We start from the raw sequence: 17573 nt of genomic DNA, 5'->3' as shown, positions 1-17573 counted from the left end.
AGCTGTAGGAAATGTTAAAAATTTATGGGTGGGGGCCACAGGTGCCAACTCCCTGGGGCCCTGGGTGCCTAAGCACCTACAAATTCCCCATGAAGGGGCTGGGCATCCACAAATTTTGATGCCAGGGCCATGCATGCTGCATGGCACCCACAGCGCCAGGCACTCACAGTAGTGGGGCCAAGTTGGCACCCCTGGTGAGGATAAACCTCTAGGACAGATAGTCTGTTCTCTACATGCCTGCTGGGAAACTGTCCTGCTGAACAGATATCTTTCAATTATGCTTATATTTCATATGTTACAAGCCACAGCCTTTGGAAGAGGATCTGAGGTGTGGCTCTGTCGAGCCCTCATTCAGATCATAGAATCATAGAGTTGGAAGAGACCACAAGGGCCATCGAGTCCAACCCCCTGCCAAGCAGGAAACACCATCAGAGCACTCCTGACATATGGTTGTCAAGCCTCTGCTTAAAGACCTCCAAAGAAGGAGACTCCACCACACTCCTTGGCAGCAAATTCCACTGTCGAACAGCTCTTACTGTTACTAATGTTACTAATGAAGTAACATTTTTTGAGTCCAAGGCTGGGAATTTCATTGAAACCTAATAGGTCTATCTGGGGGGAATTTTTCACTTTACGAGTCGTTTCTCTTTTTCAGCACCAAGAATTGGCCTCATGTTCTATGTGTCTTTCCCTTTACAATAAATAATGTTTAACCAGCTAATTCTGGGGAATCAGTGATACAAACAAACTAGAGAGTTAAATGTCAGCCATTATTTGGTTTAGTTTATGGGTACAAGTTTTGACTAATGCTTTATTAGCTGGGATTGCTGGAATGGGCAAACACGTTGGGTAAAATGAAAGAGAGAGAGCAGCGGATGGCGAGTAGTCCTGTCTTTGAAAAAAAAGGGTATTGAAAAGAAAGGATATCTGGCAGAGTGAAGAAATAGGAATATATGAAAAGTAAAATATTAAAAAGGAACATCCTAGGTATTATCTGCTCCAGTGTAGAAATGTAGGAAATTCTACTAAGCAAAGCACTTAGGTTTGCTCTCTGTGTAATATGAAAATAACCTTTAGTATAGCCTGATGTCAATATGTTAAAATCAAACATACACAGTACTGAAACTTAGTTGTTCTTTGATTGGAGAATTTAGAAGTCAAAGACGTAGTCGTATGTCTTGAAATTGATATCAGGATCTTCTGATATTTCTTGCTCATCTTCCAAAGACATGTCAGGGAGCTCTGGCTTGGCAATTTCCCTGAAATTAAAAGAATTGGGGAGAGAGGAGACCCACTATGGGTAACTATGACTTAATGCTCTGGGTTTCTGTTTTATAAGTCCCATCTTCCTGAAAGCAGGATTTGTGTCTTAAAAGCTGCATTCTTTGCCCAGTCCAGTGTTACTCATGTTAAGTCATTCATCAATATAGCAATAAATCAATTTAAACAGAGAGGAGGCGGGAGGGGGGGGGCTTCCCATGAATTAAATATGAACTTCCTTTGTCTCACAGCATCCTGGACAAAACAATCACAGACATTTCCATTCATCCCCTTGGGAGTGTGACGTCTCCAACGTAACGTGATTGCTCTTTTTGAAGCGGAAAAGTGGTCCTGTGTATATAAACCCTATAAGATGAGGCTGCTTGAAAGGCTGCACTGAGTGCACTGAAGGGGGAGAGAGGCATTCGCCCAGGAAGGAGAGCTGCTGAAACTTCAGACCGGCAGTTCGAGGGAGCAGAAACGGACAGGCACTTTCCTTGGCACATTCCTGCTCAGCACCTGAGGAAGAAACTTGTGGAACGGCCAAGGAGCTGCCGAGGGAATTCAGCACTTCGGAAAGCTCCTAGTGTCACCTGCCTTTGAGGTTCCTCTTCCGGCTTTGTAAGTAAAAGTTTTAGGAGTTTCCCTTTGTGGTGCTGGTAGATTTCAGTTCAGAGAAATACCAGACTAATGTTTGTTTGTGGCAAAAGAAATAGGGCTAAAAAGTTTCTGTGCACAGACTGGAAGCAAATCTGATCGAGAGATAATTCTTCTTTTGATGCCTTTACTGATTAATCTCCCAGATAACTGAAGTTGTTTCCTTTGGCCTCAGGAAAAATAATCAGTATTTCAGATCCGCTCCTGCTTTTGATCTTACTTCCGGCTGTTATGCTTATGGGAGTCCCTGCTCACTACTCTTTTTCTATTTTATTATCATAATTTTGTTTCTCTTTCTGCTTCTGCTTCCCCCATATCCAGATTTCTAGAGTGTGAATTGTGTTGCACATGACCTTTCCTCTGAAATTGTCCACTTCAATTTCGCTGGCATTTCATATGGATTTTATTCTTAGCAACATTCTTGGTATCTGATGGAGGGAATGCGGCTCCCCCCTGCCACATGGGGGGGGGGGCTTCTGTGTGCAGTTGCTACTGTAAAACAATGAAAAGAGATGCCTTTGCATGAGAATGAATGAATTATCGTTACAGCCATGTGAAATCCCTTTCCAGCTCATTAGTGCCTTGTCTCTAGTTCCAAAGCCCTTAAAGTGGAAGTTCTGGACCTGTTCCCAGTGAATTTCAATGGTATCGCCGAGTAACTGCTCCTGGGTTGCAAACAGCATTTATTTACTATCTTGATTCAAAGCTGTAAAGAGGAACTGCACTGTTTGTCTTCAGCTGCGGTCCTGCGCACAGTTATCTGGCAGTGACTCTGATTGAGCAAAGTGGGACTTACTTATGAGTAAAAATGCTTGCTCTGTACATTTCATAAATTGTATGATTTTATATGCTGAATTATATACACGGTGCATTTTCAGTTGTTAAAACAGTAAAATACATTTAGGCTCAATAAGAAAGTAAGTCAGGTGGCAGACATATCAAAGTTATATGGTCATATTTTAATACCAGACACAGGAAAATCACTATGAAAATCAAACTGATTTAAATTAACATTTTGACCCCAATATACTATTAACAAGGTGATTTCTTCTGTCAGTCTGTGTACCTATCTCCTTCTCTCTCTGCCGCCTTGCATGTCAACCCTCTGACTTTTTTTTAAGTTAAGCTTCGCCGAAAGCTTCTAGGTAACTTATACTGTGTATCTCACCAAAATAAGCACTTTTAATGCATGAAGACGTTGATCTGTCAAGGCAGCAAAGAATCATAGAACTGTAGACCTAGATGGTCATCTAGTCCAACCCCCTGCAACAAATGGTTGTTGTGATTCATCTTCTCATTCATACAAGAATCATCCATGCCTTTGCTACCAACTGCACATTACTTATCTCACAAGGAATCTGTCATAAGAAACTTATTTGCCTCTCTCAACCTTCTTGTTCAAGGACAATTCCTTAACATCAGGAATCCAAATGATTTTGCCCAATGAATAATATTTTAAATTAATATAATTTTTTAATATTTTGAAATGTGCCCTACAGTGGTCTTCCTTTGCCTATTCAGAATTACCAATTTCATGTTTATTAGGCCACCCTTTGCCATGTCTTTTTGTTTATGCAAAATTTGGGCATTGACAACAAGAGGTTAACATTTTTTAAAATTATCTTTGTCCAGGTAGGTCCACAGAAATGGAACATGGAAGTGGCCCCCAGCTTCTCCTCTCCTTTGCTCTCCTCTATGTTCTCTGCACTCAAGCACTCGCTTTACCTCCTCTGGGAACATACTCTGCTATGAGGTAAGGGTTGCTCCAGCTAAGCCTACCTAGAGAACAGCATGATTTGCAAATCCAACAGGAGATGCAGATGTCACAAAACTGTAACAAAAAAACCCCAAACCCTCCAGTTTGAAATGCTCTACTGCTGCTTACCTTGCAATGGCCAACCTGAATGTGCTTAGGAAAATTTGAAATATCATTTTACTTGGACTAGCCAAAAGGAAACTGAGCACTTTTTTTTGAAAACTTAACTTTGGGCATAGCTTGACTGGATATTTCATGTATGCTTTTATGCCTTTTGTTACTGACTCTCACTGTTTCATGCGTAAGAGGCTAGAAATAGCTAACTAGTTCAATACGAGTGGACAGGAAGAAATGAGGACATATTTACTTGGCAGTAACTTTGATAGATGTTAGTCCAAAATGTTCATCAAATTATTCAGTTCAGTGCCCTTGAAAAATCATTGAGATTCCTTGCATGCAATGGAAGTGCATCTGCAACCTTGTAATACCTAGCCAAAGAGTGAAAATACGATGGCCTCTCTTTACCATTTGCTTTATCTGTTTTACTTCCATTCCATCCTTTTATCACAGCCTTCTCCAACAGAGAGCTCTCCAGATGTTCTTGGACTACAGCTCCCATCCTCCCTGACCACTGGCCATGCCGGCTGGGGCTGATGGAGTCTGAAACATCTGGAAAGCCCCATGTTAGAGAAGGTTGTTTCATCAGAATTTCAGCATTAGTTATTACTGTGTTGAAATTGCTGTTGTAAGCTTGGTGTGTTCTAGGATCCATGCCCAGAGCAGCTGGGATACAGTAAATCATCATAATCCTCCTCCTCCTCCTCCTCCTCAAGGGCCTGACATTTAGCTTCCAAGGGTCCTCTCCTTATGAAAGGATGCAGGTATACACACACACACAGCAAGAAGTGGGGACAGAGGAAAAACAGTCAGGTGTATTTCAAAGCAATCTGTCCCAGGGATAAAAGATAGCTCTTTAATAAGCATTTGACATAGACGTGGATATTCTTAAAACCACACATGCTTACTGCCCGGTTACATATTAAAACTCAGAGAAAAAATGTTTAGTTAATAAAACCAAGAGGCATGTTGCCTGAACACTATCTACATATTCCAGCCACAACAGGAGAATCTTTAGAAACTAACTAGAAGATTCATCCATTCCATCTTCGTTCAAAAGCAGTCAAGAGTCCTATTCATACAATATAATAAACTCACCTATAAGTGAGGTGGGATCACACTGGCAGATCCAGCACCCCAACCTACATACGCTCAACTGAAGATCTAAAAGTTAAACAGAGAGCCAAAATAAAACTTTGTTTTATAGCAGACAACAAGACCTTGTGTATATCAAGCAAAGTCTGTCCTAAGCCTCCTGACTGCTCTTCTGCCAGGAAACATAAAACCTCTAGCTTTAGTTCAGCTTCCATTACTACAAATGTTTAATATGGACTATTATATGGAAGAAGAATATAATTCCAGATCAACATGTCCACAATTATTGGTTGCATTCATACTCTTAATGGCGGTTATCATGAGCTGCTTGAGTATTAGCACTCAACAGTCTAGGTGCTAGCCTAGTTTAGCGGTCATTAGCAGTGAATGCCAGCCAACTAAATGTTCAGCTTCAGGAGTACATTTATGCTCTAATAGCTTGTTAATAGGAACAGAAGGGGCACGGCAAGATGAAAGGCGTTCTTGTTGAATTGTGCTTTTGAGAACGGCACTAGTTTGTCAGAAACAATTTGGGTCTTTCAAAAGAGGATCCAGATATTCTTGTGTTTACCATTAGATCATGATTAGGACTGACAGAATGGAATTCCATACAAAGAGACAGCCAGGTTGAAGTGAAACATAGGTAATATTCAGCAAGTGATTTTCCATCACAACTACCTTGGTATTTAGTCTGTGATAAAAGGAACATATTACTCAGGGTTGGGGAACCTGTTGCTCCCCGGATGGTATTCAACTACAACTCGCATCATGCCTGACCTCTGCCTATGCTGACCTGGGCTGATAAAATTTTTGAGTCCAATAACTTATGAAAGACTATCGGTTTCTCATATAGGACTTAAAATATTTTTCTCAATCCTGTACTTGAAACAGACATCTTATAGAACATAATCGTAAGCTCAGATGTCAAATCAACGCAAAACCGTCATTACAAAGGACTTTATAGCATGTCTATGTATTCAACACATTAGAAAATTCAGAACTGAAGCAGTTCTAGAATCAAAGGGCTGGAAGAATCTTAAAGTGGGAATCATGGATTATATGTTTGCTATAAGTAGCACTCAGTATTGTCCATGGATCTTACCTCAGAAAGAATTTTATGTTGAAGAATCCTTAGGAGAAAAATGGCTTTTATTAAAGCCTTTTCTAAGAAAATTTGGGAAAACAAGTGCTGGGGGTTATTTCCACCTCTTACCAACCCCCAGGAGCTTCAAGATCCCATTGTAGATTTTAAGTGAGCATTAAATCTCCCCCAACTCAAGTTTTTTTAGCAGAAACATGACTTTCAACATCATATCAGAACTAGGACGCTCTATTAGTTTTAGAATTTACGCTGGTTATTGGGAAGGGTGATTGTTGAGAGTGAGGGAGGGTGAATGTGTCGAGGTGGTGGTTGACTGAGGAATTTTGGTGGGGACTGAGTTGAATGGATCTTGATTTATCTGCTTTATATGCAATATTATTTAATTTTGGTGTTTAATTTCCTTTGTAAACTGCTTTATGATCGATTCTGATAAAAAGTGGTATACAAATACTTGAAATGAAAAGATAGAAGCAGGAAGGAATATGGAACTATTCATCTCAAGCCTGAGATGGTTGTCAGTTTCACAGAAAAAGGTTAGCAGATATTCAAACAACAATCTTTCTGATCTTAGTTTTTTCTTACTTCCTGTATATATCTGATTGGGTCACATATTCAGTCCTGAATAGTTCAGTATGATTACCCTGTGGTTAATACTTGGCATGCTATGAATCACTTTGTCCAACCATTGTTTCGAAACATCTATTATAATTAAATTGTTTTATTGATTTGTAGTTTGAGATTATCATTCATTTGAGATTATCTATTGACTACAGTTGTCAAATCAGCCCTGGGAAGCCAAATGTTTGGCCAATTCAGACACAAATCAGTGATGTTTGAAGGTTCCCCAAACTTGTCAGGTAAATTATTCAAAGAGACTGCTGGCTGGGGGTTTGATTTTATGAAGAACAGCATCAGCAAACTAAGGAGGCTTCTCGTTTACATTTGTGTATTCGTACAAGGAAATATTATTTTACTTACAGAAAGCCCTTGGGGGCTCTGTAAGATCCTTTAAAGAAATGGAATTTCTTCAATTGGATAAGATTGTTGGAGCTTGATAACAGGGTGGTCAGGTGAAATGGAGGACAGAACTTCGACACTTTTAATAGTGTAGAAGAGGGAAATTTGGCAGAAACAGCTTATTATGTGCTAGAATTCCCACCTCTACACAACTGTTAATGGTATAGGAATCCTGTCTTCTTTTTTACCTGGTCACCATACTTAAACCACGGCATTTGACTTTTGCATAGTGTTCTAATTTCTCTTGTCCTGCTCCCATCATCACGTTTGAGGTTTATCAATATAACACCACAGGGACTGCCATGTGCATGCATTTATACAATAAGTTAAATTACAGACCGAAGCTGGAATGCTATAAACATGCACCTGGGAGTTGGTTCATTTGTGGTCAATAGGACTTACTTCTCAGCAGACATGAATAGGATTGCACTATAAAAATCTCCTTTTTGCACTGAAACTCCCTTAGGTCATTTACTATGGTTGTGATCAACTGAAGTTAACTATTTTGAAGTCCCCTTGATTTGAATGGGAGAGCTCAGTGTACCTAAATCTCTCCCATTGGCAGGACTATGTTTTCTGTATTATCTTATCAGCACATAATGAAATCATTCTGCATGTATAACTGTTCATTGTGAAGTCTGTACTGAAATAATTGAAAGAGTAGGGACATCTGCATGATATGGACACAGTTTCAAAATATCTGCAATTGTGACTAATATTCTTCGTTGTCATAATGAATGACAATAATGATTTCATTTATGAATTGCTTACTATAGGCGTCTTATAGTAATAGTCAATCTTAACCTGGGAGGCGGTTGTAAGAATTCTCTAGCATCTTCAAACATTGTTTTATTTTCCTCTTCTTCACTAGATTAGGAAACAGAATGCCATTTGATGGGGCAAGTGAATCTGATCATTCTCAAGGTTCATTAAAATCTGAGGCTGACATTTTGCAAACTACACTACCTGAGAATGACAAGTTCTATTATGATGTGTACAGAGCTATGGATAGGTAAGGCATTTTTTTTTAAATAATCATTGCAAATCTGAATACTGAACTGCTTGTAATTTCACTGAAGCTTTCTGACCATTCCTCTCTCCCTCTTTCATGGCCTTTAAGCTATGTTTGCATTACTAGAATTATGTGTTTAGAATTGTAAGGATCCACATATCTTTAGCTGCAGTAACTATATGGTTGTCTGTACATTAGCTGTAAATATGAAACTATATACAATCTTGAGAATGTAGGTCACAGCTTTTTACTGTAGGACTTTCAATTGCAGGAACACAAGACATGCCGATGGACTCTTCACAAGCGGCTACAGCAAACTTTTGGGTCAAATTTCGGCAAGAAAATATTTGGAATCGCTTATAGGAAAAAGAGTTGGGTTAGTAACTATTCCTCCCAGTAACTATTCCTCCCAGACTCAGCTGGTTTCCCCTACATTCCTCTTAAATACCCACATTCCACTATGTTTGAATTCAAACACTGATCATACGATCCTCATGTGTTTGTATTTTGTTGGCATCTATCTTGGGAGAAAATGGAGGAGTGCTGCTTTGGGGGTGAAGCTGAACGGCTGGAGAGTTACAGTGCCTGCTGTGGCTGTAGAGATTGATGTGGGAGAGACATGTTTTGTTGCATCTGGTTGTGCTGCTGCAGTTGCACCATGATGTTTCTTCTCTCTGTGCTCCTTCCAGCACTCATTTCTCCTCTGGTCACTGCTAGCAGGCCACTCTCAGTGTCTCCAGTGTTCTGAAAGTGAAATCTGAAAGCCAAGTTTTTAAAGTTGGATATCCATAATTGGAACAAGCTTATCCATAACTGGTATAAGCAGTATGCCAAAGATGGTGGGAGGGATGTAGTCTTAGCTTTGCTTGCATAACATCCCTGTTCAGTTCCTGATATCTCCTGTTGAAGAGTCAAAGAATCATAGAGTTGGAAGGGATCCCAAGGGTCATCTAGTCCAATGCAGGAATCTCAGCTAAAGCATCCTTGACAGATAGCAAAGAGACTGCTAGCTGGGAGAGCTACTGACAGTCAAAAGTATAAAGGCAACTCCATTTCATATTATGCTGTATTTTATCCACCAAGCATTTGTCACTGCTTGTTTTGCTTGAAATCAATGAGAGATCCATGCTTATTTTGCACTGATTTCAGTGGGGTTTTCAAGCATGCTTAACAGTGCAGGACAGAACTCAAAGGTGTCTTTTCAATATTTATTACCACCAGATTTGAATTCTTTCCAGAGTAAATTTGGTTTAGTCAACTAAGTTTTACTCAGAGTAATCCATTATAATTATTTTAGTGTATTTTTGGTTTCTATGGAAGCCGCCCAGAGTGGCTGGGGAAACCCAGCCAGATGGGCAGGGTACAAATAATAAATTATTATTATTATTATTATTATTATTAATGCCCATGGCTAACTTTGTCCCATTGATTTCAGTTGGTCTATTCTGAGCAAACAATAGATGAAAACAACTGTAAGAGACAGTTACAATGCAATTCTATATATGCCTACTTAGAAGTAAAACCCATTGAGTCTAGTGGGGCTTGCTCCCAGGTAAGTCCATATAGAATAGCAATCTTCCACAGACATTTTAAGACCAGTGAAGGGAACCTTTGGCCCTCTAAATATTAACCATGGGGCTGGTGGGATTTGTAGTTCGGCAAAGGTTCCCCACACCTGAATTAAGAGCATGGTCAAGAAATGAGGTCATTGTATTAATGTAGTAAAAGAAAAGTGAGAATAGACTTTCTATCGGTTACTTAGCTTTCAAGAAATACAACCTGTGGGTTTTGAAATTCTTGCATTTTGATTGGCTCCTGTATTAATTGCAAGTCTCTTTTATGTTCAAGAAATAACACTCCCCTTGATGAACAGACACCGCCAGTCAAACGCCATTCAGATGCTGTCTTTACTGACAACTACAGTCGCTTTCGAAAGCAGATGGCTGTGAAGAAATATTTGAACTCTGTTTTAACTGGGAAAAGAAGGTAGGAAGAAAGAGTGCACAAAAGACAGGTGGTTTTTTGTTTTTTTTTAGAAGTCTCCAGCAGTGACGAGCTATTAACGCAATCTTCCTTTTAACATATAGAAAAGTGCAAGCGACGTTGTATCACAGCGGCTTTCTTCTGAGGACAATTTATAACAAAAATAGCTTGAAAGAACAAAGATTGTGTACAGAAAGAAAGGGCATCACGATCCAGCCATATTTTTCCATGCTTTCTATAGAAGGCATGATTTAACTAAGAATGTGAGAACTAACCCGCTTGTTCTCAAGCAGCAATTACATAATTATTAACTAAAACGTTCAGCATTATGCCTTGAGGTAAACTGATTTATATAAAAGTGCTATACATTGTTTTGTATAATAAAGCTAGACAGGTTGAATCATTTTAATAAAGGCTAATGATGCAATAAAATGCAACAAAGGAGAAAGTTTCTAAGATGAATTCCAAGAAGAAGTAAATTAAACTAAATCTAAGCTTCTGCTCTGCCACAGTCAGGAAGAGCTAAACCCAGCCAGCCTTCGGGATGAAACGGAATTGCTTGACCCTGCCTTCTCTGAAAACTATGATGATGTCACTGTAGATGACCTTGAGCTTCTGAATCACCTCCCATTGGTAAGTCTGAACATCTTCCCAACCAGAGTAACCATCTTACGTTTATTATGTGCATAGTTCATATGTGCCACCAGGGTTTTACAGAAAATTGCTCTTAATGACATGATTCCCGTATGACATTTCTGTGGGAATCACATCACAGGAAGATAATTGCATGGATTAAATAACGATAATATCTGTGAAGTATTTCTAATGAAAATGAGTGGTTTGATAGTGTTAATTCACCTGGCTCACTTGGGTTTTCTCAGATTGTGTGTGCTAAGGCATGAAACCCAAACTGACTTGTTTAATTAGGGTGAATAGTACTGTGTCTCTGAGGATAACTACACTGGCATTTCTTTTAATTAAAACAAAAATAAGTCCACCCACACCTTTCCTCATAGCTTTCATGGCCTTCTGATTAGTTGAAATCTAAGTCGCTTCTGAATCTGACCATCTAGTTAGTGGGTAAACATAAAAAGATTCTTGGCCAGAAGTCTGGTTCGTATTCATATTAGTGACACTCACTTTGTGGGTTGCTATTTACTAAGGCTGCAGTATGAACACAAGTTACCTGGGAGAAAGCCCCATTGAATTCAAAGGAAGTTATTTCTGTGTAGACATGGGTAAGATTGCAGCCTAAGTGGGTCAAAAGAGGCACTGTGGGAAGGACGTTGACTTCTTATATCAGTGAGTACCGAGGATAATATGGGTAGATGGCATGCAATCAGTGTCAAACATAAAATGATTTTTACACTTATTAGAGTTTGAATTTACTGAAGTGAAGTTTTTTTCTGAAGGAGGCCTGTGAAACATAACTTGAGAGAAATTATGCATTTATTTAAACCATGCATCCCCATCCATCAACAGGAGTGGTCCATTTCAGGATGCCACTAAGTGTGCTCAGTCTCACTAGACTGTACTTTGGGGTTTTGCCCCCTTTGTTTTTTGTTTAAAAGAAATAACCCCCACTCCTTTGTTCTTCTGCATAACTCTAAGCATCCTGCTACTTCTCTCTTGTTTCTACTTTGGCTCCAGTCCTATTGGGCACTCAACCATCTGCATTTGCTATTAGAGGAAATGATGTGTCTTGTCATTCTTATCTTATTTTGCCATTGAGATGCTTAAAGACAAGCCCCTATATCTTGCAGCTCCTATTTGGGCAGTTAAATGACATTATTGGCCATGCCATGAGGATGATTTGATTTACCATGACATTTTCCCAAGGAGGACTGCATTTGTACAAGTTTATTGTATACTGGCTAACAGCCCAACAACATGAGCCACTGTTGAACAACCAGGGATGGGAAAGCTGTGGCCCACCAGATGATGTCAGACTACAAGCCCTTTCATCCCTGACCACTGGTGCTGGTGGGAGTGGGATTAGCAACATCTGGAGGTGCCACAGGTTTATCACCTCTTATACAAAGCCCACAGCATTGGAAGAGAGAGCCTTGTCTCTGGCTCCAGATCTTTCCTCAAAGCAAATGCAACCATTAGTGATGCTTGCAAAGAATATGAGGCCCCTGGATTGAATAGCCCTGATAGAAATACTAGAGGTTTGGACTTCTGTCCTTAACCAGGCAATGGACAAGCAATTTCATTAAGTTGCTTTCCAAGACTTAGCCTGAGCGCTTGCCCTGGCTTCACTTTCATCTCCAGATCATACAACCGATTCTGTAGGCCAGCAATAGGGAACATTTAGCCCACCTGATGTTTGTGGAACTACAACTCCCACCAGACCCAGCAAGCATGGTCAATGACCACGGATGATGGGAGTTGTAGTTCAGCAATATCTAGAAAACCAAAGGCTGCCCACAGCTGCCACAGACACAGTAGGAGAATAACCACAGGTTAAGGTCCAGTTCCAGCTAGAGTCTTGGCACTGACAAGACAGAAGTCACTGTGTTTGCATATGGCTGCCACCTGAGCCACACCAGCCCCAAACATCATTTTGCTGCCTGAAATGATAGACAAAACTGCACTCCTGTTCCCACCCATTCCACCAGTTGACTTGTACTTCAACAATGATGATGCGATAGCTTTTTTGCTACACCTGTGGGTGGCCTGCTAGCTTGAGGAGCATAGAGCACACACAGCTCTGTTCTTCAAGAGAAGGGAATGCTCTGAGGGCTCAGCATAAGTGTCAATTGTATACCATCAGAAGCATTGCAATAGAAATCATGGTTCATTTGATTTCTTTACCTATACTGCAATCCTATACATCTACTCAAAAGTAAGTCCCAAAGAATTCAATGGGACTTACTCCCAGGTAAGTAGGCAAAAGACTGAGTGAGTCACTCAGACCCATTTCTAGCATATGCATTGAGAACCTTTTTAAAATTCAGGATTACTGTACAATCTTTTAATAAGTGTTACCATCATTTTCTAAATTAATGTTTCTAAAGTACGTGTTATTTTTCTCTCTCCCTAGAATGTCTGAAGACAACTCCGTAAAAAGAAAAAATCCTGCAAAAAATCCTAAAGATGAGATCAAACTATTTTTTTGAGTTTCTCATAGTATTTCAAGAGATGATTTCCGTATTTAAACCAAAACAGATATATTGTGAAGTGGAAATTGTGATATTTTTGTTTCTTATATAATAAAAATGGATGTTTACACTGTAAATATTACTTTAGAGTGATCTACCTAAAGCTGTACATATGTATGCTAGTTTTAACTCACAACAAATCCTATGATCTCTTATGCTGTAAATCTGTTATTTTGATAACTGCATTTCAAAGAAAGACAAGCAACGCACAGGACAGAAAGTACATTAAACTGCTGCTTATGGCTGCATATACAAAATCACTGTATGCTGATTAATTGCTCCTTTGCACTTAAACTACTATCTTGAACTCATGAACTGGATGGGCAGAGAGTGAGCTTTCTCACTTTTCAGTGCAGTGATGGGGATACGGCATGACTCCAAATGAATTAACTATATTCAAACTGCTGCTTCACTTTACTTAGAATTGCCTAAGATGAAACTGGAGAGGAATATGTTGAAGAACTCTTCTAAAGCAAAATGTTGGTAGGAATTTAGGAGTGGTGGTGGTGAAATATTTTTCATGCACCCCTAAGGTGCCATTGAACCCTCCTCTCCCTGCCAGCAAGATTCCAGACAATCTGGAGGGGTCTCCTAAAGCAAAATACCTGTAGGAATTTTGAGGACACTGAGAAGAATCTCAGCCAGACATTTTTAAAACTCCCCACCCCCAGGATTAGTAAATGCCCCCCTCCCCTCCAAATGTAGATAAACCTTTGTGAAAGACTACCAATTAAAGTAAAAGGGCACAACACTGGATGGATTTTTTCATAGGAGACTGCATCATTGGTGCAAATTCAGATTATTTTCATAGCCAACCAAGCAAACTAAAGTCAGATATATATCCTGTATATTTATAGGTATCTTTTCCCATTTAATGATATAGCTACTGGGCTATCAGAATCAATGTAATCCCACAATTGCCAAAGGTGAACACTTCCCCTTGATTTGTTAAAATCATTGATTTGTGCTAAAATCATGGATGCTCGTGCACACACACACACACACACACACATACATATGTAGGACTGGAGACACTTTACTATTTTCCCCCAAAATGAATGTAACCGATGAAATATGCAGACAATAAAGACATTTTATTATCACTGCAAATATCATTGGTTTGATTCAGTGCTGCAATAAACTGAGGAGTTGTTAGGTGATAGACATCACCCTAACTCTGTTATTTCACGGAGCAAGAGAACAGGGGTCAATACAAAGTAAAAGGAGTAGCACTGTTCAAAGCAAGCTCACACCTTGCATTAACTGAACTTCTGCAATGCCTGAAATAGTTTCAGTACAACAGAATGGTCTAGACAAGAGCTGCTCCTACCATTAGGCAATGTGAGGCAGTGGCCTCAGGTGGTGTATTACTTTGTCTTTACTATCAGTTTTGTAAGCTCCCTTGTACACATTCACTCTGCAGCTGTGGATGGGGGGCAGCACTACAAGTGCAAGCCCCACCCGCAAGGTCCCTGTGTGTGTCACCCTGTGTGCTGAGTCCCCAACCATCTCCACGTTAAGCGAGGAAGCAAGCAATGATCTCTGCTATAACAACTGTAGGAGTGTTACAAGAGTGTTCCTATTTTGCTCTGTGAAATTGTGGCGTACATATGCCCAACATGAAAGAGGGGTGCCACAAAAAGCAGAGGTGGAATAAATGGCACTCACATAGAATATTTGGTTCTCCAAAACAGTATGAGAAACTCAGCAGCTGCCTTGGCATACTCCAAGGAAAATCATTTGATTTGATTGAATATGAGAAAGCTGCTTTTCCAACAACTAAGCTGATGTGAAAGAAGCTCACAGCGTTAACAAATATGAACAACACTTCCTAATTCAAAATAAATATACAATAAAAGTATAATTAAAATAATGAATGCGGTGAAAAAAAGAAAAGTAAAGTAAAATAGCACAAAACACCAGTCGTAAGAACATAAGAAGAGCCTGCTGGATCAGGACCATCTTGTCCAGCATCCTGTTGCCACAGTGGCCAACCAGATGCTTGTGGGAAACCCAGAAGCTCAAGAGCTCTCTCCCCTCCTGTGGTTTCCACCAACTGGTATTGGGAAGCATTACTGCCGCCAACTGTGGAGGCAGAGCACAGCCACTGTGGCTAGTAGCTTTCAATATAACTGTCCTCAATGAATTTCTCTAACCTTTTAAAGCCATCACTGCTTCCTGTAGGAAATTAATCAGTCCCACTGGATATAGTTTAGGAATGCCAATTAGCCATGTGCCAAGAAATGGGGGGTGGATCCAGTAAGACATCTCTATCTCTCACCTAAGGTGTACAGTGGTACCTCGGGTTACAGGCGCTTCAGGTTACAGACTCTGCTAACCCAGAAATAGTACCTTGGATTAAGAACTTTGCTTCAGGATGAGAACAGAAATCGTGCTCCGAAGGCGCAGGGGCAGCGGGAAGCCCCATTAGCTAAAGTGGTGCTTCAGGTTAAGAACAGTTTCAGGTTAAGAACGGACCTCCGGAACGAATTACTGTACACACACCCCTCCCCTCTCTCACCCAGAAGAGGGGGCAGGCTCCACCAACAGGGTCTTGCCCGTGGGTAGAATATGTTGTGGGGCAGGGGCAGGGGTGGAAGCTTTGTTTTCATAAATTTGGCCATGGGGGAGATCCCGTTTTTCTCTGCCATAGCATTCATCACATTTCCTCAGGGTCAAGATGTGTGCAAGTTTGAGAGCATTACAAACAGAACATCCCAGAGACTAGAATGCAATCACACAACTGCAGTAATTAGATTGCAGCACCCATCATCGGTGACCATATTAGCTACCCAAACTTCAAGGATGTCAGAACATCTGCTTTTGAGAGAGAAATTCAGCATCAAACTGCATGTTACACATGAACGCGTGTAAGGAAATCCCAGTTGTCCAGCTCCCATTTGAAGCAGCATCTACAGGTTGCCATTTGAAACAGAGAACCAGAAAAGCATAGGGAATGCTTAAGCTTTACCCACCTGCTCTTTTCTGCTGCAACTCCCACAAGCCCCTTTGTCCCTCTATCTACAAAGTTTGGAAAAATAATGTGTAGAGGAAAGGTCAGTACTCTTGACTCATTGGAGAGAGTAAGAAAGTAGCCCACTGGGGTTTAACTGCATGTGATTTGTTTGTATTGTGCATTCGGTGTAACCACCACATGTATCTCTGTAACCACCACCCAGAAGTTCTTTCAAGCAACTGATGCTGAATATGAAATTGAATAGATCTGCACCTAAGAACATAAGAAGTCCAGTATTCTGTTCTCAGAGCTGTCAACCAGATGTCTTTGGGGCCCAAGTGCAACAGTGCTGCCCCCATTTGTGATTCCAGCGATTGGTCTTCAGTAGCAACCTGGCCACTGAGGAGAAGCTAGCATTGCACACCTTCTCCAGTCATTCCCAGCATGCATCTAAGACACCCTGCACTGCAGCATGAGCCTAGCCATCTCTACAGGATGATTTAGTGATGGATTTCTTGCAACAAGCAATGGGTTGGGCTAGGCAGCCTATAAGACCCCTTCCAACTGTGTCCTTCTGATGTCAACTGTGCTCACTCGAAGACAAGTGTGTGCAGGCAGCAATCCAAACCACACTTATTGAACAGTCAGTGTCACTGATACCAGTGGGACCTGCTTCCAAATAAACATGGCTAAGACTGAGATGCACATTTTGTGGCAGTCCATTGTTATGAAAAGGAAATCTCATGCTCATCACTTGTAGCATTTGTTATCTATGGCAAAGCTCACATTTGGGTGTGAAGAACACATTTCACAAGGTCAACCAGCTGACATTTTCTTAATGTCACCAGACTGATTGGTGTTCCTAAAGCTTAGGGCAGGACCCTAGAGGGTCAGATATAAAGGGAATCTCAGATTTTTAGAGCAGGAATTGGCTTAACGTAAGTTGAAGTGCAATATGGCTAACATAGGCAAATGAATTATGGTTAGAAGCTGGGAAGCAATAAGATAGATGCAGTAGATGTTAGAATATTTTGTAAGAATGGGAAAAACTAGATCTGCACTGGATGGTGGAGTTATTTTTCCAGAAAACTGGCACAAGCACACTGTAGGAAGTGGCGTTCTCATTTACAAACATTCTCTGCCTTGTTTCCAAGCAATTCCCCAGCTTGAATTAGTTTGGTTTACTGACTTCTGCAGCACACTGACCTTTTCATGGGATAAGCCCAGCTTCTGTGGAGCCAGCATGTGTGGTCTCTGGAGACATGACTTACTCAAATAGCCACAGATTACATTCAACTGGAAAAAGCCCAGAACCCAGTTTCCTATGGAACCTCAAAAAATAAATCACTTGCCTATCTGAAAAGCCTGTTCAAGGTTGAAGCAGAGAAGCTGAAATATTGTTTTCACCTAAATCATCTTTAAAGTCTGAGTCACCCTATCTTTGAATTCTAAAT

At 40.4% G+C, this 17573-nt stretch overlaps 1 protein-coding gene across 1 annotated transcript in view; it reads left to right on the top strand.

Moving 5' to 3' along the window:
* MYCT1 (MYC target 1) overlaps positions 1 to 13420 on the top strand; it is a 40668-nt gene extending 27248 nt beyond the window's left edge. The window contains exons 2-8 of the mRNA XM_081904752.1: positions 1512 to 1881; positions 3550 to 3670; positions 7876 to 8016; positions 8288 to 8392; positions 9865 to 10002; positions 10512 to 10632; positions 13046 to 13420. Coding sequence (XP_081760878.1) covers positions 3564 to 3670; positions 7876 to 8016; positions 8288 to 8392; positions 9865 to 10002; positions 10512 to 10632; positions 13046 to 13054 — 621 coding nt within the window. The 5' untranslated portion in view covers positions 1512 to 1881; positions 3550 to 3563 and the 3' untranslated portion in view covers positions 13055 to 13420. The remainder of the gene's footprint in view (positions 1 to 1511; positions 1882 to 3549; positions 3671 to 7875; positions 8017 to 8287; positions 8393 to 9864; positions 10003 to 10511; positions 10633 to 13045) is intronic.
* Positions 13421 to 17573: the final 4153 nt, after the last annotated feature.

This window comes from Podarcis melisellensis, assembly GCF_964234715.1.
Source record: "Podarcis melisellensis genome assembly, chromosome: 3".
Taxonomy (NCBI): domain Eukaryota; kingdom Metazoa; phylum Chordata; class Lepidosauria; order Squamata; family Lacertidae; genus Podarcis; species Podarcis melisellensis.
The sequence above is the reverse complement of the archived record's forward strand: the minus strand, read 5'-3'. Positions and strand labels throughout refer to the sequence as shown.